The sequence below is a fragment of the Plecotus auritus genome (genome assembly GCF_963455305.1).
Source record: "Plecotus auritus genome assembly, chromosome: 8".
Taxonomy (NCBI): Eukaryota; Metazoa; Chordata; class Mammalia; order Chiroptera; family Vespertilionidae; genus Plecotus; species Plecotus auritus.
In genome coordinates this window covers 154,605,474-154,629,604 of record NC_137782.1, presented here as the reverse complement: position 1 = coordinate 154,629,604, position 24,131 = coordinate 154,605,474, and the positions used below count along the sequence as shown (strand labels likewise).

The 24,131-nt window shown below is 40.8% G+C and overlaps 1 protein-coding gene across 9 annotated transcripts in view; it reads right to left on the bottom strand.

Moving 5' to 3' along the window:
* The window catches only part of SLC8A1 (solute carrier family 8 member A1), a 308,637-nt gene that overhangs the window by 56,279 nt on the left and 228,227 nt on the right, over positions 1-24,131 (bottom strand). For 2 of the 9 annotated variants that reach the window (XM_080686583.1, XM_080686587.1), the window contains exons 3-8: positions 22,162-22,268; positions 18,974-18,994; positions 18,532-18,549; positions 14,364-14,432; positions 9,085-9,215; positions 4,805-4,904 (exon numbers count right to left, since the gene is read on the bottom strand). In XM_080686583.1, the coding sequence (XP_080542709.1) occupies positions 4,805-4,904; positions 9,085-9,215; positions 14,364-14,432; positions 18,532-18,549; positions 18,974-18,994; positions 22,162-22,268 (446 nt within the window). Of the gene's footprint in view, positions 1-4,804; positions 4,905-9,084; positions 9,216-14,363; positions 14,433-18,531; positions 18,550-18,973; positions 18,995-21,514; positions 21,603-22,161; positions 22,269-24,131 lie in introns of those variants that run through there. The other 7 variants (XM_080686585.1, XM_080686589.1, XM_080686584.1 and 4 more) reach the window with 4 other exon arrangements.

The window sequence follows — 24,131 nt, the reverse complement described above, 5'->3', positions numbered from 1 at the left end:
CAGTAATGACGTTCTCCTCACACTGGAGTGAATCCCGGGCTGATCCGGACCCCGCACTGCCATTGACCAGCGTTACTTTGTGAGCAAGTTACACTGTTTTTCTGAACCCCCATTTTCTTAGATATAAAATCACATGTGTAATACTATAAAACTAAACAGACAAGTCTTTTAGAAACTTTAGTAATTAAATGGACTTGACTTCACTTACACACAAGGTGGTTATATTTTATTTTAGGCTCTTCAGTATGATTTGCCTCACAACAATCATGTGTGGTCTCCAAAAGTACAGACAGCTTTCGTGACTGATTAATTTTGACAGCAACCCCACGAGCGAGGAGCAGCGGTCTCCACTTTCCGCAGAGGGAACTGAGATCTAGAGGTGAAGTAAGCTGCCCAGAGTCACCCAGTGGGTTTCTGGAGGTCTGGGCCACAAACCCACATCTGCCTCCAAATCCAGGCTCGCCGTGGCCCTCCCGCTCACCTCCCCGCAGCCCAAGGCTGTGGTGAGGCACAGCCATGCGGGAGTTGTGGGATTGGCACTGGCATCTGGTTCTCTTTACCCAGCTGATGTTTGTCCTTCTCCAGTTCTCACCAGTGCTCCCTTGGATCCTAAATGGTACGCTATTTCTTCAAGCCAACCCTCCATTCTGCCCCGGCAGAGACACCAGGAAGAAGGAGGCACTGGGGAAATTCACACTGGACGTGCAGGGCTCGCTCGCTTTGCTTAGACATCCATCTCTCTGCTGACACATCGTCAGCCGACCTGGTGGGGATGCTGGATGGCCTTGAAAGTTTCTGACAGCCAGGTAACTGCGGCAGCCACTGCTCCTGCTAAGGAAATGATGGGAGAACCACTGGGCCCTGACTCTTAATCCCTACCTAATCTCTGGAGTCTCATAAATCCTTTAAGTCTTCAAATATTGAACAATAAGAACTTGGTTCACAGAAACATTATGGTCATAGAAGGCCCAGCTACTGAGCTATGAAATTCAGGGAAAGAAGGGAAATAAAAAGACTGCCTGGGGTCTACCTTGAAACTGGATTAAGTATAATCAGTGAGAAACAGAGGCAAACTCCTACTTACACAATTATTATTTTTGTTTAGCAAGATATATGGACTTAATTTTGCACAGAAATTGCATAGGGAAACGCTCTCAGTAGAGCCACTGAAAAGCAATTCAATATTTTTAATAAGGCAAATCTTTCTGATTCGCAACTATTTAGCCATGAAATCTTAAATGCAATCAAAGTCTGTTTTTAATAAATGCCGCTTTACCAATTTTATTGTCCACTTGACAGCCTAAGAAAAATAACATTTTTTAGATGCTTAAATTTAATCCTAAAGACAAACACTGGGTTTTCTAACTGCCATTCAGGTAATTGAGTGCCTATAAAATATGGGTTTGCTTTTCTGATATTCGGTCTCAAAATTGTAAATCAGGTCAATTTACCCTGCAACCTGCAAATTTCTAAGCAATTTTGTCTTACTCCCCAGCAGTCGTTTAAGAACATAAAAACTCAGTAAGTTGCATAAGAACACTTGCATTTCATTCATTAACATTTCTTCCAAGTGTTATAGGATTCCGGGGCAGGAGGAATAGGGAAACTGAGACAGGAATGTTAGAACAAAACCAAACAGTGTGTGTGAGCAATTTGCAGCCAGCTTGTAACTAACCAGCCATTATCTCCTCCAGCCAAGAACAGGAGAGCAAATGGTGACCAAAAAAACTTCCCTAATGAGAGAATGCAGAAAGGGAGAAGGTAAGGGGGAAGGGAGAAAGGGCAGTTTTACTCCCTAAGCAGAGAAGCCAGCGGTATCAAGGCATGGCATGACAGAGTTGTCAGGGGCTTCTTATAAATTCTGAGAAGTCCACAACAAAGTAAAAAAAAAAAAAAAAAAAGGGTGGGGGTGGGGAGATCTTGAGAATCAATCTGTATCAAAATATGCAGCAGAGGAATTTTTAAACATATAACGCCTCAGACCCCCCACCCAACCTGATCTTCAGATTAGCTGAGAGCCCGTCTGCACTTCATAAGCCAGATGTATAGGTTTGCTTGCTTGCTTTGCCTTTTCAATAAAGGTGCATGCTTTAATAGCTTTAATAAATTGGCTTTTCACAATACAGTCCAAGTCTCTCGTATAAATTCATTTACATGAGAAGACGAGGATCGAGGTTGGGGACAGGCCTCTCCCACTGCCTCAGGGCTGTCCGGTAACACCTCTCTGGTGCCGGTGAGAGGTGCCTATGACAAAGGAGCTGGGCAGAAGTTAGTCCCATCCCGAGAGTGGCACCAGGAGAGGTGACAAGACAATGTCATTCAATGAAACAGAGGTGGGAACAATTTCCTCATTTTGAAAGTTCTCTCTCTTAAGGGCAGTGGGCAGCACGTTGGACTAGTAGTTAGTGGATCTGGGCTCTGAGTTATATTGCAAAGCAGTACTGCCTAGCTGAGGCTCAGATGCCTCCTCTAGAGGTAAGAATACCCTTAGACCTCTTTTGTGGGATTTTGAGAGGACTTAATTCAACCTAGTATATAAAAATGCTTGCAAACCAAAATCTCCCTCTTTTAAAATAAGAAAGTGTAGCATCTTTATGGTTGTTTCTCTGTATACCTACTCTGACCAGGATCAAATACACAACTTTGGCCAGGTTTGCAGCACCATCTTTCACTGTTTAAATCAACCCTTTTCCGTTGCCATAGAGTGGTCATAAAATGTTTACCCTGGTCCCTGAGAGTTACAGAAAAAAGTGTGAACGAACCAACACAAAACCACTCCATTACTAGAAAAACAAATCTGGTCTTGATGTGTCTATTACAGTGTCTTCCTGGCCACTGTCCAATGAAGCTCATACACACACTTCCTGTCTCTCTCCATAGCCTTATTGTTGTCATGAACAATATCCTACATAACATACATATTTTACTTATTTGCTGTATCCTCCGTTAGAATGTAAGCTCCATTCGGGCGGGAGTATCTGTCTATTTCATTCACTGTCATATCCCTCACACCAAGAACAATGATTGACATGTAGAAAAACGAATGGGTCATGTCCAGCACATGACCATTATACAGATGCTCCTATAGCTTCAGCCAACGGAAACCTGGAAACTATTAGGAATGGTGCATTAAGACTTAGGTTGCTTTTAATATTTCAATTCTGATGTGTCAAAGTCCACAATAAAATAACTTGGTTATTTTTTTACATCTTCTACCATTGGCCTCGCCAACAGTTTCTTATTCAAGTTACCTTTGTCCTTTTAGTTTTTCTCTCTGTGAAGAGAGAGTATAGTTCATGCCTCAGATACTAATCTTAGATTTATGGAAAACATAAGCCATCATGAGGGAGTGCTACAGACTGAACCGATGTGTCCCACCCAAATTCCTATGCTGAAACCTACTTCCCAACATGATGGTATTTGGAGGTAAAGGCTTTGGAAGATGTCCCTCAAGAATGGGATTAATGCCCTCGTAAAAGAGATTCGAGAGCTTCCTCACCCCTTGCCCCCTGTGCGGACACATAGAGAAGATAGCTGTTTATGAACCAGAAAGAGGGTTCTCACCAAACACCAACACTACCAGTACCTTGATCTTGGGTTTCCCAACCTCTAAAACTGTGAGAAATAAATGTCTGTTGTTTATAAGCCACCCAGTCTGTGGTATTTTGTTACCGCAGCCCGAAGGCCAAGGAGGTTTTCCCTCCACCTATCAGAGTTTACATGCAAATTCCAAATCTACTCTCCTAAGCAATTACTCACCATTTAATATTCCTAAGTCTCCACTGTATACTCAATCGCAAGAAACCAAAGTGTGATTCTAAACAGCACTAATAATAAACAGGCACAAAAATCTTTACCCCCCTCTGTGCCCACAGCACTTGGGAGATCTGTCAAGTGGTTCTGTGGCAGCTTGGGAAGAGGGGGCTGTGTTAGAAGGCATAGCCCAGCTGCTGGGGATGCAGTGTCCATATTTTACAGTTTGGGGATTACTATTTAGAAAACTCCAGCTTTGTTCATGAGCTGTAACAGCAGAAGCTGAGCCTGCAGGGATCTTTAAAGAGAAAACCTCCAGTGGAGTTGGAGCAGAAGAACTGGGGGAAAAAAAGTCCTACTGTACTGCTGCTTTCAGAGTCTGTGAGAGGGACTTCGCTCTGTCTTTATACAAGCACACACGACAAGGCGTGACAACCCAGGAAAGGGACACTTCTTTCTATATTTAAGTCCCGCAGGTCTCTGGCTCCTTGAGTTTGCAAAAACAATTTATTTTGCAGGGTTTTCCTAAATAAAACTCTGCACTTTGCTTATACAGCAATAAAGAGAATGTGATTCTATTTGCACATCTAGAGCCGGTGCAGACTCTTACTGGTGAGGCGTGGTTGAGGAGAGTGTAAAATGACGCAGATGGTGGTGGGGAAGTGAGGTCACGTCAGCCCGGCCCACCTAGGATCTTGCTGTTTCCTTTGTGACCTTCACTTCACTACTTCTGCTTTCAGGGAATTTTCCAGACAAAGCTTGGTGATCGGCTAACTGAGAGACCCAAAAGGCTCTACATTTATCAGGTCTATTTCCAGAGAGAAGGAAGCAATGTAGATGAAGAAGACTGTCATATTTGAGGACATTTGCTTCACCTAGAAAGTCTAAATTGGTCCCCCAAATGTGCATATGTGCTACCAGTACATTCATTTCTCTTTCCATTTTCATCATGGAGGTTCTTTGGTGCTTTGCCATAGACCGGTGGTCACAGTAGAGAAAGAAAGCACAGTTTGGTCATTAGAATTTATAACATGCAGAGAGAGGCACTCACCAGCACTGACAGTGATCGCTTCAATAAACTGTTCTCTCCAGCTGTTCGTCCCGACCACCAGGGCGAGGTTTGTCTTCTTAATAAGTTTGTCCACGGTGCTCTAGAAAGGTTGGAAAGGATGAGATAATAACTGCTGGGTTAGTTAAGGCCTTGGAAAAGCTAAGACCTTGATGATGTTGAAACCCCAGAGTTATATAAAGGGTAGCAGATGTTAGGCTCAGAACAACAGTATTGACATCAAACACTGTTATGATTACGCAAACAGGCATGGTCCTTACTTGGAAACATGCTGAAATGGAAACTTGTTCCTTATAGCAAATACAAGCCTCCTTCACCACCTAATGGCCAATGAGGAATGGTCTCGGCATTCAGAATAGCAGATGTTGCAAAAGCCCATCCCTCTCCCCCTAAATGCTTTATGAACTTGTTTCTCTACTGGCTTTATTTATAGTGTGCTGTCTGCAACTGAATTCACCTATGTTCTGCTCAGCAGCTACATATCTGTGAATACTGGAATTGGCAGATAGATTATAAGCCTAGAAACTGTTATTGTACTTTTTTTTTTTAATCAATACATTGCAACCAGACAGCAGAAGCTCAAAACTGCTGCTGTATGACCATCCATAAATGGATTTTTCTCCGGCTCCTGATTTTGTCAGCCTGGTGGCTGTCAGAGAATTCACTCTCATCCTACTCCTGGTGCAAACATGACAAGAAGAGGCAATGCGGAGAGTTTAGGGCACAGCGCTATTTACCTTGAATCCTCCCTGCTTTACTAACACGGAACCTCTTACTTTTCTTTCCACCTTTTAAAAGCACTGGGTTTTTACAATTAGCACTTTGTAGCTTTCTAGCTGTCACTTAATGTAACAACAGGAGCAGCCAAGCATTTGCAAGAATATTAAGTAAGCAGATGCACCCAAAGCAATACCACATCACAGCCACTACAGGGAGAAGGGTCACGTCCAGGACACGAGGCTGCTCTTCCAGAGGGACCACCACCTCGACTAGTCTACCTACACACACTTACTGTCAGAGCATCCTCGAATTCCCACTAATTACAAAGAGGCTGAAACATGTATTATTTGTCTTAGGTCAAACTCTGTACACATATAATGCAGTGTACCTGAATTGACTACAGTTTGAGAGAGAGAGCACATTATCAGCTAAATGGGGGTAAAAACAAACAAACAAGCAAACAAAAAATAATCCAAGGGGCCTGTCTAGAGACCAAAGCTAAATCAGAATGTCAAGTATGTTAGTTCAACAAGAGTCTTTTGAACTGACTTGAAATACTGAGATAACATGAGAGGGCCCATCTCCAACTGGCCCGCTCTGGATTGCCAACACCATTCTTTGCTGGCTTGTTTGTCCTTAAGGTGGTGACCTTTCGGCCTCAGGCCTTGTGCCTAGAACTGCTAGTGCTCCAGATAGTAGCTATAGCCATCACTGCTCTTGGCCACCACAACTTAAGTGCATGGCAAGCATCTGGCTTTTCTCTCTCAACTCAGCCACATCTCATCAAGCACTCTGAGTGTCTTGGTTGATGTCAATTCAGAGTTCCGTGTAGAATGAAACAAGAAATGACCTTGATTTTTCCTAAATGTAATGGAAACTTGGGGCAGGTCTCGCCAGAGAATTTCACGTTTATCACCTGGAGATAAATAGTTGAACAGATAAACTGGTCTAACAGTTGAATGCAGACTTGCCTCAAGAAATGTCTCTAAAGAACTAAGTTTTAAAATAAACTTAAAATTTATAAATATGTAATACTCAGGATAGATTATAAACTTTTAGTTCATGTTAACCCTGGGGGATTATGGGATAGCTTGGGTTCTTCCTAGAACTTAATTTGAATATGTGTCCTCCTTTGACCTATGGGAGGAGACCGAAGGAATAAGATGAATCTGAGGTTCAGACACTTGAACTTGGGGTAGTGCCATCTATGCTTACCTGGAGATTTCCTATATGTCCGTGATGAACTCTTCATTGCCCTAGCCTTGTAAGCGACTGCTATAACCTCACCTTCAGCAATGGGTCAAGCCCTCAGTCACTAGTAAAGAAGAACCCAGTGGGCAAAACAGAGTGGGACACTGTAAGGTGTCACCCAGATTTGGGACTTTAATGCAGTTCTGAGACATTTAAACAAGTTCTTGAAAATAGCCATGGTCTAGAAATTTCTTAATGGGATAATATAATATTAAAATGGATACTTAAGGGCACTTGAGAAAAATGCCCCCAAGTTACCCTTTACTGATAACAGTCACTGTATTGATGAACTCTGAGGAGACAGGAGTAAGGAAATAGCCTATGGAAGCTATTCTAGGAAGATAAGTACCCAAACAACTAGATTTATGTAAACAGACTTGGAGGACTCTTAGATGCTCAGATCACTAGGGTGGTTACTAGAGAGAGCTTTGGACTCAAGAGAGCATTGCTCTCTGAAAGACTGCCTTACCGTACCCAACCCAACACTTCCTACAGTAAGGCACTGTGATTGCTCTTCCTTGTCCTGGTACATGGAAGGGGAAGGTTGGGGGCTGTGTGGTATAAGGGAGAGAACACACAGTTCCCCATCAGTGACTGGGGAGAGGTGGGAGACAATAAATGCCAAGCTAGAGAGTCTCTGCTACAGCAAGTGGCACAAGACCCTCTGAGTCCACATAAAAGAAGGCACATGAGAAGAGTCAGGTTGGACACATCTGGACAGACTGGTCCATGGAAACGGATGGTCTGAGATATCTGTACTCTGGACTTAAAGGGAGCTTGTGTGCACCAGTCACGTTCCAGATCAAACAACAGGTGAGCTCTGCTGGTCAGGGTCTGCCTAGAAAGCACTGATCTTGGAATTTACCCCCACTTGCTTTTTCTAGGGGAATGAATGAAAACAAAGTTAACAGATTTTTCATTTACTTAAAGGGGAAAGTTTAATTGCATTTTTATCTTTTAAAAATTCCACTTTAATTGCAAAAGCATTTTTACGCTCCACCTGTCTTCTCTAAGCCACCTCAATTTGTGAACTAAATAAAAAAAAATTAATGGGCCCAGCTAAAGGAAAAGAGGCCACGATGACAAAAAATCCAGATAAAAACTGAGGCTTCTAAGTTGGTGGCCTGATTCTCCCTTTGGAACCCTCATTCTGGTTTCCCAACAGGAGCAGAGTCTGCTTTTGAAAAACAAGTAGAGCCTAGCTGGCATGGCTCAGCGGTTGACAGTCGACCTATGAACAAGGAGGTCATGGTTTGATTCCCAGGCAGGGCACATGCCCAGGTTGCAGGCTTGATCCCCAGTGGGGGGTGTGCAGGAGGCCGCCGATCAATGATTCTCTCTCATCATTGATGTCTTTCTCTCTCTCTGTTCCTCTCTGAAATCAATAAAAAAATAAATTAATTTAAAAAAAGAAAAACAAGTGGAGAAAATACTGCTGTGCTCTGGATTTGCAGTTCTGGAAAGCCAGCGAGAGGCTTCTCCTTTCATGCTCTCCTCATCCCCCCACAGAACTAAGGTGTGGCTCTGCTAGAGTCTTCTCAGATGTTAGGGCGATGTGAGTGAGCCGGGATGGGAGGTGGGCTAAGGGCAGAGGGAGCAGCTGAGAATGGATAGGAACTTGCACCTCAAAGTCCTAAGCTCACCCTAAGGCCTATTTGTTTAATTTCTGCAAAATCATTGTCATCATCTAGAGAACTGGGAATTCGATTTTATCAGCACAATTATGAGCTCTCTTGTCACAGACTTATACCTTCAGTATGTTGTGTGCTAAAATGTCCTGGGATCTTAAGAGGATGACTAAACATACATGGGCACTGGTCAATGGGATGTTCCATAGGGAGAGCTTACCATCCCCCCCCCCCAACCCCACCAAACAGAAGCCTCCTAATTTTCAGTACCTAACAAAAGCCACCTAAATTTTGGTGTGATTGCTTTTCTTCTAGATTTATTAGCTTTTTCAAATAGACCTTGGTTTCCTCCACACATAATACTTTCCTGGACTCCACCTTTGCTTCTTCCTTGCTACCTTCGCAGACGAAGCCCTCCCTTTGGGCCACCTCTGACCCTTTGACAGATGCCACCCACAGAGCCCTGGTTCTGATGCTGCTTGGTTCCTGGGAACTCTTGACTCCCTACTAACTGTCTAATTCCAATTCTGCGGTGAAGGCCTCTCAGTTAGTGAGCAAGTTCCTAAAATTACATCTGCCTCTCTTTCCAGGTGGATTTGACATATAAAGCTTTGATATTAGGATGGCCCTGGCCGCCTGGGTGAGCAGTGTGGGTGAGCTTACCTTGAATTCATAGGATTCCTCGATGATCACTTCCAGCTTGGTGTGTTCTCCCAGGATGGGGCGCCCCATTTCTGCAATGCGCCTCTCCTCTTCCTCTTTGCTGGTCAGTGGCTGCTTGTCGTCACATTCCTCTGTGAAAGGGAAGGGCAAGAAAGTGAGCAATGTGCTCAGTTTTATTTGTAACTCCCTGGATCAGGAAACGGAGAAGGAAGGAGGCCCTAATGATCTACTAAAATCCCCTTGGTGAGACCATAGGCTGGAGGGGAGTAGTAGATAGATGCTAAGTAGGTCAGGCAGCCTACCACTATGACATCAAGAGATTATAAAGCCCCCCAACCTAAGCATATGTGTAAGTGCAGACCAGGAAAGACAACATGGGGACACATCACTGACAAACTCTGCCTGCACGTTGTCTACGTTGTGGGAATAACTCTGCTGTCCCCTGTGACACTGGCTCATCTGGCTGTTTATACACATTCCTTTATCACATGACCAAAAGGAAACATAATTAAAAGAGTGAGAGTGACTCCAGGGATAAAGGAATCTGGCCTCTTTCTCTCCACTTTCTAGAAGCAACAGAAATGCCCCAGGGCCAAAGAAATGATGGAAGGGAAATTCTGACCTTAGCCTCTCACTTGCCAAGAACCCCTGTTGCAAATTAAGAAGCAAAACATCCACCCCATGTTTCAGTAAGATGCCTGCTTCAGGGCTTCCTCTCTTTAGTGCAAAGCTGAAATGTGCTAGGAAGACCTTGACCATGTTAATCTTAAAGTAAACAGGGAGGGTGAAGGTGAGGCCTTTGGGGAGTTAAAGCTACTCACCACGTCAGCATGATTATTTCCAGAACCACCATGTAGTTTACACCCCAGGGAGGCTAGGGGGTGCTGAGAAAATGTTACTGGACTGGAGAGCCCATTAATGAGGGGAAGCTCACAGTTGGCTCCTCTCTGCTTGAAGGTCATTAGGATAAATCGCAGACTGAAAAGGCCATGCGCATGTGAAGGTCAAACACTATTCCTATAATCACCAGCCCCTTTATCCTTGAGGCCCAGGATGCTGCAGCAAAGCAGGCCACTTCCCCTCAGAGTCTAGTTGAATAACCCTCATCTCCAAGGAAGCAGTATCAGTGTTCTAGAAAGACTTCAACCCTGATGCGCTCATCTTTAGAACGACCCAGGCACACTGCCTGTGGTAGGAGTCTGTTGACTGAGGGACTTGTAGCCCCGGCTCCCTGCCTTTTGCATTTAGGCATCAGCTTCTGCAGGAGTCCATACCTCCCATTCCCTTCAAAGATACATGGCTTCCCTCTGCTTAGGGACCCTCCTGTGATGGTTCCATGTGATACTCTAGCAAATGTTGCAACAACTGGTTCCTAGGCCAGTCTGTTCATTGCTAGGGCACAGAGCAGATGAGCTAGAGGCACTGCTAGCATTTTATATACACCACGAGTAAAAACCAATGGAAGCCCAAAGCAGAACGTGGCATATCAATGAATTCTTTAGTATGCATTCAGTAGAGTCTTCCTAAAAGGCTATTTCTGAATCTGCTTTCCTATCCCCAGTGATTACAGGGCCCTCAAGATATGGGATAAAGACTAAAAAGAAGTGATTTTTGGATGGGCCAGAAACTGCTGCTGGATGTTAGCAGATGCAAAGGAACGAGGTGCAGGGGGATTAATTTTAACTGTAAAAGTGGTTATCTTTTTAAAAGTAGACTTGGGAAGTTACAACCCAAGAGAAGGCAAAGGGTTCTGATTGGCATCCCTAAGATTTGTCCTTGAAATGATGTGTGTGTAGTCAAGGGAGTGGGCTGAAATATGTGATGTCCAATTTACTCAGTGTACAAATCAATCATGTTTTGATTTTTACTGCATCTGATCCTTGAACACAGGATAATATTGTTGGTAGTTTTCATAACAGCAGGTTATATTAATATCTTTGTTCAAAATCTTGGCCGAACATGCATGCCTTCAAGTTAGAATTTTTTTTTTTTTTCAGAAGAACTACTAGAACTTGGATTTTTATTTGAATTGCAAAGTTATTGAGGAATAATATTTATTATTCTTCCCCCTTTTCTGCAGTTCACTTATAAATGGTAAGTTGCTTTTAATGGGATTCAAGGTAATTTTAATGGGATTCAAGTAACAGAAAAATTACAAAAGAAGGGTGATTTGAAGGCATTGTTTGATGCTGCACTGCACAAAATGAAATGATGTGGAGTGTGGTACTGAATAAATGGACATGGTAGGAAATGAAATTGAATCACACAGTGAGTGAAAAGGTTATTCCCTTTTTAATCATCCTTCAGTCCTTCTGATCAAGAAGAAATGCTTAGTTTGGTGCTGTTATTTCTGTAACTAGTTTCTGACATTTGGGTTTTTAACATTTAAGAAAGAAAACAGTCCTCAGGCAAAGAGGATTTAGTTAGAATTTAATAACTTTTTTTTTCCAATCTTAACTTTCCTTAACCTTATTTTCTACTAATGATAAATGATACTAGCTTTCCATTTGTGTTAGTGACAATTTTGTTTAAAATTTTGTTTTAAAAACAAATCTAGTGAAGCACAAACATGAGGCAATTTCAAAATATTACATTAAGTAAATGAGAGTATAGTTGGTATGTTATAAAGGCAAATATTATAAAGGAGGTAGGAGAATAAGCAAAATTTAGGAAACACTCTGAACAGATTCATACCAACCTATAGGAAAGCAAGGAAGCTTGTTTCTGTTATTTCCTACTCTTTCTCCAAACCTGATTTGAATTTAATGCCACACTTTTAAGCTATTGTCTTAAAATCTGGAAAAGCTTCCCCATTTCCACCCAGCTAAACCTGACTTATCTTTCAAAACCCCGCCTCTTCTTGCATGAAATATCCTGATTGACCTATTTAGGAATGACCATCCCAACTTTATACTAATTCCATTATATTTGTTGTGTATATTGAGCACAAATCTTGCTAATATTTAAAAATTTTTGTTATCTTTATATATAAATACCCAGCATGTAAACTTAGTGAGATAGAATGTCTCATTGCTCTTCGAACTGTGATCAAAACCCCCATTACAATGTATAAAATGTAGTAGGTCTCAATAAATATTTGTTGTGAGACTCTCCAACACACTGTTAGAAAAGCCTCTTATTTGTTCTTTGTATATAAAGATGATTTGTTCATTTAACACATGTTATTGTGCCTTCACAATATGTGAGCACACTGAAACCTCCTCCCCACTGTCCCAGGAACCCATGGTAGTGGGAAGCGAGGCATGTGGATGGGACAACTTGTAGTAGTGCAAGGTAAGGGCTGAGGGACCAGGTGGAGAAGCAGCTCACTCTGCCTGAAGGAGTCGGGGAAGGCTTCAGGACCGGGGAGGTATTTGAAATTGGCCTTGAAGCACGTATAAAAGCTTGCCAGGTGAAGGTGGTGGAAAGATGGCTTAGGAGGTGGTAAGGTAGGGAGGGGCATTCCAGGCAGAGAGAAGTCAAAGCACAAAGGCTCACTGTCTTGGAAGGGTCAGGACTAATTTCATTGGCTAAATGTCATGAACGTGTAAGATTTCATTCTACTTATATGCAACTGAGAAAGGGCAGCTGGGTAAATCCTATTATTGCTTTATAATGATACTGATCAATTAGCATTTATGGTGCAAATTTTTGACACTGGCAAAGAAGACAGCCATTTTTTTAAAAAAGTGTCCTCTTTTAAATAAATTTAAAGAGAAATAGTTTAACAGCATTTTAAAATTCTCTATTATGTTTGTTTCCTTTTCACTTTGAGTGTTGGATCAAATGCAATCCATTTACTGTGGTCAAGTCAGTTTCATTTCCTTACTTATGCAGAGTGAGAAAATTAATTCTCTCTCTCTGCGCATATATATATATATATATATATATATATACATATATATATATATATATATATATATATATGCACATACATACATATACAGGTGTACTTTTCAAACTCATCATATTTTATTGACAAGCTGATAATAAATCACATAACATCGTATAACATCATGGTCTTAACCAACCAACACAACTTAAAGATCAAATGTTTAATTAATAGCCACTGTTGAAATCAGCATTGATAGGACATAAAACAATCCTGTGATAAAATCACTAGCAGGGGAACCTCCCTTCTCCTGAGTAATTGATTTTGTGGATAGTAAATAACAGAAGCTAGTAGATACCTGGGATCTGGACAGAGTAGAGGGATGCATAAGCTGCTGCTGATGCTTTCGGGCTCAGGCTGCATTTTGACGCAGCGTCACTGTGAGCAGGGAAGGGTTGAGAGGGACCCCTATTAGAAAACAATACAACCCACAGATCTGTGCCTGAGGAGCTACTGTTGATTCTTCTTAATGTACTTGCCATTGTTAATCTTAACGAACAACCTCAAATTTGGAAAGGGATACAAATCCAATGGTGGGACAATTGGCTCCAGGCTATTTTAATCTTTGACTCAGATCTATGCTGAAAGTCTGAGAGCGGAGACCTCTTGACAGTGTTCAGCACTGGCCTCTCTGGTAAGAGCCTGAGGAGACTTGTAATTTTGTTTCCATGAGGAATATTCTGGAACAATTCTGCAGTCAGGGCTGGGTATCATGATCATTGAGCAGGGGTGTGGGAGGTGGGGATAAAGAAGGTGTTACTGGGGCAGACAGACCTGTTTCTACTGCCATATCCAGGGAGGGGTTGTGGTGATACAAAAGAGTGAATATCCATGTCCTCATCCAGAGATGCAGGTCAAGGAGATGGTTTCTGGGCTCTGAACCTAGGGAGATCTGGGATAGTGGTGGGATCCTCCAGTCACCCTGCCAATGTTCCCCTCTAGAGAAACCCCACAGATGGACTATCATCTGTGCACATATGGCTCACATCATGTTGGCTGAAGGCAGGCTCTGGGAAGAAATACAGCTTGCCTTCAGAGACTTCATTATACTTGGAATGAAAGGCCTATGCTTGAAAAGCAAGATTTGCAAGAAATATGGGATATATTGAAATATGAGAGGGAGAGGCCATTGGGATCCCCTCTGATGGTCCATGCTAATTCCTCTACCATGCACACCTCCTGTCCTGTGCTGATAGGGTCGTGTATTGTTGCTGCTGATCTGCCATCACTCCCAGCTACAGAGAGCCACTGCATTATTTAGCAATAGTTTAGAGGGGACAGGGGCTAAACTGGGTCACTTTAATGTCTAAAGACCTGAAGAACATTTGAAGGCAGTTAACTTCAAATTAATTACACTGGTTTTCTAGGATCATGATGAAACGAGTACCTGTAATGGTGATTACAGTAGAGGGAATCGGATGTTCTCTAGCATGAACTTTCCTGAAGACAGGTTGGCCTAGCAAAAGGACAGGCAGAAAGTCAGCAGGATGCATTGCATAGGTTTGCTAGTAGAGCTCTGTAGAATTAGTAAGCCAAACATCACACTGAGATGCACACACCACAAGCAATGTTAGAGGACTGAGTGCTCATAGGTCGCTCCTATGTAGGTTGCAGAAGTGAGAGCTGAATAGAGCAAGTGTTTTACAAGCCAAACCAGATCATGTGAATGAACCACACATGCCACAGGAGGGGGCGCAGCCAGATTCCTGCAGGTTTCTGAAATGGGGTATTCATGTCCTCTAAGTTTCTTCTTCCAGAGGCATCATGAAACAATGGAAAACACTTGGTGTGATGAAAGGTAGCCTGGTTTTCCTATTGGTGCCAACAACATAGCCCAGAGTAGGCCATTTCCCCAGTTTTTTCACATGTGGAACAGGGACAACAGTTACCTGCTATGTCTATATCACAAGTTTGTTTGAGGGTCAAGTAACATAACATCTGGGAACATATTACATATTTCCTGGGAATTGTGAATGGGCGAGTGTTGTCTTTGCAGGGCACACCATGGTCATAGCAACTGTTTGGATTACCTAGGCCTAGGGTTTTCATCAAACTCCCGATTCAGTTGACCACCACATCTACCTGCTATTGGTTTCTAGTATGAACTACCCAGACCTGGCCTCGGAATCATGATATTGAGGGTTTGGTTTCAACTTTATTATATGCTTGCTGTCTAAACTTGACCAAGCACTTATCTTCTATGAGACTTGGTTTTTTCAATTTAAAATAAAACTGAACTTGAAGGGGGTTTGTTACTCTGAAGTTTTTAACTATCAGAATTTTCAGTGTGGCTTCCTTCCATGTGCCTAATTTAGTCTATTACATGATGAGCATAATGTGATTGGAAGACTAACTTTTAAAAGAGGTATACTGACTGTTATATACTTTGACTTAATTAAGGAACTCTGCCGCTGCCTGTTTGAGGAATCAGACATGGCTCTCTTCTCTCCAAACTGAGCCAGAATACTCAATTTCAATTTTATTAAAAATATTCAAATTATGTGGACCCTTTTTTGGGGTCCCCCTGGTTTTTCATATGACTAGCATTCATGCTGATGGCATTTATGAAACAGCTGGGCTTTGAATTGAAAAGGGATGATGATGCAGGAAGGAATGAAGTGGTTAGGAGAAAGGAAATAAAATTGCTGGGATCGGAACACTCATCACATGGCCTTGGACTTAAGTCAGAGGGCCTGGCCCTGAGTCCTGAATGGATGATGTGGGGGAGATTGATCAATCTCTTTGTATCCTCATTTCCTCTCCTATACATGAGAACAATAACATCTTCCTCCATAAGGTTGAGGATTAAATGATATAATAAACAAGAATTACTTTAAAAACTCTAATGAGCTATAATGAATAGGGTTTTATCATGTAATGTGTCTGAGAGTCAAGGGGGAATGAGCTCATAGGTCCAAATAAGAGCCTTTCAATGAGGCAAACTCTAGAAGCAACAGGTCAAGATTTACAAATTCCAAAAGTACCTCCAGAACTTAATGGCCACCACTAACTAATGAGATCTCTGAAATACAGGTGCTGGGCCGTGCACCAAACAATTCTTTAAATTTCCATATACCCTGCTTCAAATTTAGATTTTCACATTCAGCTACACAAGACACATAAACGCTGCAGGCAAAATCCAAAGGCTAGCCCTGGCTAGTGTAGCTCAGTTGATGGGGTGTTGTCCCATGCACCAAAAGGTTGCTGGTGTGATTCCCAGTCAGGGCACATGCCCAGGTTGCAGGCTTGATACCCAATTGGGGGTGTGCAAGAGGCAACTGATGTTTAGCTCTCACATCGATATTTCTTTCTCTTTCTAAAAATCAATAAAAAACTTTAAAAAAACCCAAAGGCTAGATTAATTCCTCTCTACTACCCCAATACCTCAAAGCCTTGCCTTCAAAGCCTCGAACACACTTCAAAGAAAAACTCCTTGGGACTTGAAGCTGCTTTAGACTGTGGAGACCAAAGTCTCAGAACGTTCCCCAGGAGCATCTGTAGAATAGATCCCAGGCATTCCAGCCTAGTTCTGGAGAAGAAGGGTCATGTAAAGTGAGAGGCCAATGTAGAGATTCCCACAAAGTTCTGGAACTTTCTCTTGTTCTAACAGCATCAATTTCAAGTCTAGGGAAGAGGTAGTGTCAACACAAAAACTGCCCTGTCAGATGGAAGTTTCAGCAATAAGAAAGAACTTGATTTAGTACATGAAATGGTAGAAACCTTCAGAAGAAGTGATTCTGCCCTCTTGGATGCGAGATGTGTCCAAGGCAGCAAATATTGGACATAATTGCACAGACACTCTAGAGCTTTATAGGAATAGTTTCTGAGAAAAGAAACTGGGATCCAATTACCTAGATACTAAAAGAGAAGATGTTTCAAGTGTTATGGAAGGAAGACCCTCAAAGCAAAATCCTGACACATTCAATGTTCAAGGAAATAGATATCCAAACACCTCAATGCATTTTAATAAGGCCTTCGTCCTACAGCCAGAGATTTTTAGCTCAGGTCTCATTATCAGACTGCATAGGGCTGAAGGTGCTGCTCGGTACTAGAGTATTTCTACAACGGTTGACTTAAAAAAATTACTTCAAAGAAACCATGAAGCTCAACTTGCCAAAATTCTACCTTCCTCAAATCTCACCAGGATAATTAACATATTGGGTGACAGAAATAGAATATTTCCAAGAAGACTTCAAGGAGTTAAAATGGTGAATGAGGAAAAGAAGATAAAAATTTTAAAAAGAAATGAAAATTCCTGAACTTGGATTTAAAAACAGCATGTATGGCAGTGCAGAACTGGGAGACTTGACCTGGAGAGCTTCAGATGAGTCAGATTTAACAAATCCTCTACCAGGACTTGTCCTGTTTAACATTTTTATCCTTTTCAATTTCTATGTCTCTGAGAGTCTATGAATCATTTTGTCATTAAATGTTTTGTCTGAGAGGCAGAGGAGAGTAAGAGTCCATGTGAAATTGCTCATATTCAGAAATTTCCACTTTGGACAGAATCATGTTGGAGCTACTGAATCATGAGTTTACACTAACAATGGTTGAAGTTAACCCTGACTCCCACAACAGCATTTCAACATTAAAATATTTGGCAATATATCCTTAAATTTTTTTTTGTTTAGCTATCTAATTTCAGGAAAAATAATTAGAATACTAATATCTACACAGTATATTAGATGTTTGATATTTATCTCCCTCTAAATCTGCATAGACAATTTTGAAAGGGTGAGGAAATATTAAGGCTCGAAAGAGACAATGCTGTAAAGGAAATACCTTCCTTCCACATACAAGAAAATAGCTTTAGAGTAATGCTAACCAATGCGGTCCACGCAGGCTGGTACCATTCTGAATTTAAGGGTTTTATACTTTTTGGTTGGCATTTTCAGTTTTTGTAGAGCATTTTGTAATGCACTTTAAGTGGTAGAAATATTACTCATTAATTTATAAGTGTTAATAATGCTAAAACTTAAGTCCCCAAAGAAGGGTTTGTCCATGTTGGTGTGGTGGGATGATGGGATGGGTCTTCTCCCAACAGAGTATTAGTTACTACTGGTATCCTGAGCGTGGGCCATGGAGAAGTCTTAGATGTCAACTCCTATGTTTCCTTGTGTTAGTTACTCTGGTACGTTTTGGAACATCTAGCAGGTGATACCTAGCATTGCACATCGCCAGGGCTATGTGAACATTTGTAAACTGACCAGTGTCAAAATGTGAACAATTATAGGATGTTTTAAATTTGCGTGTAAATGAATACAACACACACGTAGTTAGTGTGTAAAATGTTGAATGTCTAAAATCAGCAAAAACACACATGTGCTACAGCTAAGTGTTAATATACAGGTTACATAAGATGAGGTTTTGGTTTGGTTTTTAAGGGTATTTGAAGAAAATGAGGAACATTAAAAAATTATCTTACCATACAGGCATTTTCCTTCATTAAAAAAAAGTAAAAATGACAAATGATTTTTAAAAAATGCATACAATATATGGTGAAAACAGACAGTAAAAAGTAAAATTTGATGTCATTAGACTTTAAAAATTCATACCTGTTATTGTGAAGCCACCTAAAAAAGAAAAAAAAATAAGTGTTATAATTTATTTAAGCCACACTCTAAATAACAAATATCAGTGATATCAGACTGTTTGACAACCCATCCAAGGGATAAAAACTGGCCAAATTATATTTATAATTAAGAAAAATATGAAAACATTTGTTCATGACTTAATCACTAATCGTTCTTTTAAGATTATAGGATTTAGTGCACACATTTAATTCTGTGCATGCCTAGGAAATCACTGATTTTTCAAAAGGTTAAACTAAAACTGGAATATAAATCTGATCTTAACAAAAATGAGGCCAATGGGTCTAAACAACAATCTTGCTAGTAAATCAACAGAAATAAAAGTCAGAAAGCTATTGTATCACCTGACAGAAATGGAAATTAACCTCTAAAAATGGAAAGGAAATGCAAGAAATGAAATGCTTACCAAGCTCATTCAATAACAGGGCTGTGAAGGAAACAGACAAAGACAAACACAGAATAAGAGACCAGATGAATAATGAAAGCAAGAGGAATATCAGCAGAAAGAAATCCAGGCAGATCTGTGACAGTGGTAGGGAGCCACTGATAAAAAATTGGTGCATCCCAAAGAAATGTGACATTGGGACTATTTCTAGATAATCCCAACATGAATTTCTGCAAATGTGTGTGATTGCCTAATATATATTTCATCCTATATATTATTGCTTGACACTTAGTCAAACATTGCTACTATCTATACTTAGACAAAGTGTATATATCTAGTTTACCAATTACAGTAGAAACATTTTATGAAGTTAATCCTAAACTTTATTTGAGTGAGTCTTTTCCTGAAATATTGCCTGGGAGTTAGTTAATTAAACATATGGAAGTCTTAAAGCATCCAGGATCTCAGGCATTATACCTTTCATTCAATGAAGACAGATAAAACATCTTGGGAAATTTCATTTTGGCCACCCTTTTTGGAAGGACACTTTGGCTCAAGATAAAGTTCTCTCTCTGTAGGTTCTATTTGCATGATATTTTGGCAATCAATGAATGCTTATGTTTTTTAAGTCCTCAAAACCCAAATCCTAGGAGATAGTGCTTATTTTTCTGTCCTTACCTATGACTTCTGCACATTGTAACTGGACAAGCCTGAATGCTTCTGTGGACACCTAATTCTATGGAAAAACTGACAGGCATGGCGTGTGTGTGTGTGTGTGTGTGTGTGTGTGTAGGGGGAGCATATATAATTTGTCTTTCAGGTTATGTGTTTTAAACCAGATTATACTGAAGCACTTCTTTTTGGTGGAAGCTACCTGGCTGAAAGTATCAAATAAATGACTTACGGAGTAGTAGATGGGAATGTTACAATTAGTTTTTCAGGCCCCATTTTCCTTCTAATGGTAGTGGCATTAGAAGATACTTTCTAAAACAAGTCAGTGATTTTATTTATAGTATTAAGAATCTACTTTGTGTGTGCAAAACTGGAGCTATTAAGGAATTTTAATTTGCTTTTACATGAGGGCATATTTTATTGAAATGACAATTGAAAGAACTATAAGATGCGCTCCCTTTAGAGAGGAATTCATTGAGAAGTAAGTGCTTCTTCCTGTATGTTAATGAGGCATTTTTGATCCCATCTTTGTAAGAAATCAGCACAATTTTCTAAAGTGTCTTTTCCTTCCGCCTGCTGTCCATGGAACATATTAAATAGGCTGAATTAAAATGGCTCCCCAGTGGTTTTTATTTCCATATTCCAAAGGCTTCTGTTACCATTTTGAATGTGATTAAGTCAGGAACATAAACTTTTTTTTTCCTGAAGGACTCTGAGGACACTGAGTTCTTACAAATGTGGGATTAAATTCCCCCAAATGTTGGGTCTATATAAAAATTAGTTTTATATATTTCGTGTTTTACATGTAAAAGTATAAATTTATTGCAAAGTGGTCCATCTAACGAATTGTTTCTATGCCAATTAATATATAGCATGCTCAATTTATACATATAATTAAATGAATAGGACTCCTTTTTAAATGGCCACTAATAGAGGATAATTATAGGAAGTCCTCAATAATTCAGAATAAAAAATTTTCTTTAAAGCTGATATAAAATTCTTGCCCTTTCTTATCAAATATAGGCCACATAAAATAGATATAAAGTAGAAGAGAACAAAGAAATTGTCTTCTTTATTCAAATATTTTCTACATGTATAAGAACAAATTAACCAAAAAAATTGTTCTGAGGATATGGCCGCTTACTCTTTTCTCTTTACTATACATGTTAAAATTTGTCAATTCTATAAAGAAAGAAAGATTCTGGAGCATAAGACTGGATAGGCCTTAAGCAAGGGCTAAATTCTTACTGAAAGACCATATCCTTCCTACTTAAAGAAAATTTATATGACTATGGTTTCGTACATATGGTCCCTTTTAAATGTCATATTTGATCATATAAAAATAGCATGACCAAATGAGCACTAGAATATTGATGCCACTACTCTTTAAGATATTTTGTTCTTATTAAATATTTTTTTTGAAACCTGGTCCTCTGAAGAAACCTACTTATTTAATTCCTTTGAAATTTCCCATTTGTTGCCATTAGACACATTTACCACAGCTAACAGGTATTAAGTAGTCTTTATCACTAACATTTTAGGGGAGATTTAATAGTTGGAACCACATTTGAGAATGACCCCTGAACAGTGAAAAACTAAACACATGAATCATTCTTTTATAATTTATGTAGTCATTTCTGAGTGCCAGAAATCTCTTCCAGCATTGATGAAATCTGGTTTCGGTCAAGGTTAGTTGGCATTTCCCGAAGAAAATGGGGCAGAGCTTGGTGCACTTGTTAGGGAAGGGAAATGAAACTGCTAAAGCTTCAAAGGAAATGAAGTATAGTACTTGGAAGCCGAGGAAGAGGAGAGAGTTAAGTGTGAGAGTAGGGAGACACGGAGAGAGAAGAGTACAATTTCTCGCTGGTACGTCTTTGTATACTCTCACACCTTTCATTCCTCTTCTTATCCATATTGGTTCCTCAAGCACAAGGGAGAAACTGCACTCTTTCTCATATTCCTCACGGTCAAATATTCTAATGGTAATGATCTTCCTGTGGGAACACAAGACAAAGGCAAAACAAATGGTTGGAGTCACACGCTCATGCTAGGTGTTCACCAAGCCGAATGTTACTGTGATGTTATGGAGGGAGAAATGGCAACACATGGACCTCCTGAGGTATGTAAAAGGGCATCTTGGGTGCTCTCAGCTGGCCCCCATCGTTTTCTTTGCTAATTTGTCACATTCACAAATTCTTCCTGCTCCAATTAGCAGTCAGGAGGTATGCCGAATTAGGAAGAGAAATCAGAAAGTTGGCTTCATTTTGGCATAGCAAGCATCTGCTTCAACTCCCCCAGAAATGGAAGCTTGATTGACTGCATTGAAAATTAATAGCTCAAACTTATAACAGGCGGAGTGGCCAAAACTGGCCAGCGGAGCTCCAGGCAGGCCCGAGCTGGCCCCAGGTGAGATCTATGCCCTGTTACATAGGGGGAGGGATATGTGTGTTGTAAGTCACGTTCTGAAGAGTGCAGGCATCCAGGGTGGCACTGGCCAGCAGAAGCTGTTGGGCTCAGCCCTGGAGCAGCTCCCCCACCTTTCTTCTCACTCATCTCCACCAGGCGGGGCTCTCCAATCTCAAGGAAGAAGGTCTTGTTTTTCTCATACTCCTCATCATCAATTACCTTGACTGATATTGTTTTGCTGAAACAGAGAAGAATAGAAATTGACGAACAAGGGCAAGAGGAAAGAGAAGAGAAGGCACATAAAGAAGAGGAAAGCAGGTTAACGAGCTGCACTTCCAGTCAACAACAACTGAGAAACTTCTGAACTGTGAATTTTTCCTTCAAGAATGAGCATGGGGTAGTTCTGAAAGATTGCAGAGGGTCACCCCGGGCACAGCTCCCCTGGCGAGGGCCACAGAGTTATTTCAGGCAAAACAGAGCACTCAGTACTAGCAAGTTTATCTTCATCATGAAAAGAAAAAGCAGAAGAACACAGACCACAATCGTAAGAAAAGAAAAATATATTTATTTAGTCCATGCCTTAACTGTAGAACCATCTGGGCTGTGCTATGGAAATCACTCCTTTAGAACAAATCAATAAATCACATCAAAATATTAATAGAACTTATCTCCGAGTGTTAGTGTTATGCCCAGATTTCGTGATCCCCAAATACCACCAGGGAGCTGAGTCCAATGCAAAAGCAAAGAGCCTTTAATTGAGCTAGCTCGAGCTCAGTCCCACACACACACACCAGCGCAGCAGCGAGGTGGAGAGAGAGAGAGCCCCAGACCCCAAACGCGCTGATTTATAGGGGGCCTGGGAGAGGTAGGAGGGGTGAAGTAGTGTGGCCTCCGCTGATTGGTCGGGGTCAGGTTGCACATGGGGGCAGGGCGCGGCTTACTTTCCTCTTGCATTTCTATTGGCTAATTCAAAAGTGTGGGTTGGGCTCTTGGAGAGGTTCTAGGGCGGGAACCTGACTCCACGAGGTGTAGGACATGGAACAAAGGGAACATGGAGTCAGTCTCTCCCCGCCCTTTCATTAGGCTTATGGATTATATTTTCGTCTTCTTTGTGCTTTACTGTATTTCCATACATAATATTTTCAGTATCAGATTTTATGGAAATAATGTCTAAAAGCACCACAAAAGAAAAGATAAAGTCCTTTATTTTACCCCACTCAATGTCCTAGAATTAAACTCTTACTCAGGTTAGTCAGATTCCCCACCAAGATCACAAGGGAAGTTGCTCATGCTTTGTCTTTCCAAAGCTGGAACTGAAGCCTTTCCACAGCTGTCTTGGGAAGTGAGGGGTGAGGAATTATGATGTTATAGCTATTCTCATCATCCCAAAGGTGAGTTTCAACTTTCACAGATTACACCATTTACCCTACTTTCCAAACCACTGACATACCAAGGCATTTCGTTAAGAATTCTTCCTGTAACCCATCCTTTAGTGCTTCTTGCCTTGTGGTCTTCTGGTTGTGAGTAACTGACAGGCAGGTGGGGCAAATGCTAATCTTATGCAAATCTCAATTTCTGATAAGCCTTGATGACTCTGAAAATTAATGTTAATTTTCATGTATTACACCTTACTCAGAGCTCCAAAACACTTGTCTTTGAAACTATTTTTTTTTTCAGTAACATTGGCCAAAAACATTTCTGACTGAAGTTTTTAAAACAATGCTTTTATACAGACACACAGACTTAATGGCATGGACATTATTTAGTTTTGGATAAACTGAGTAGCTGATGAGTGTGAGAGATACAGGGCCCCACGCAATTTGTATAATAAAATAAGCACTTAAAATTTATCATTGCAGTATCACTCTTTCCTAGGGTCATAATCCTTAAAAATCATTTCAGTATTTGATAACTGTGACACTGGAAAATCAAAGATGAAGCAAAAGAACACAGTTCCTCTGTGGCTGCCTGGCAAAGGTCCCTAAAACAGATGGGATTTGCATAATGGCATATCATTTCAAAATCATTAGTTACACAATCAATAGGGCCCCTGGCTGGAGGAATCATTACATTTTATATTGATTTTTTTTTCTACTTGCAC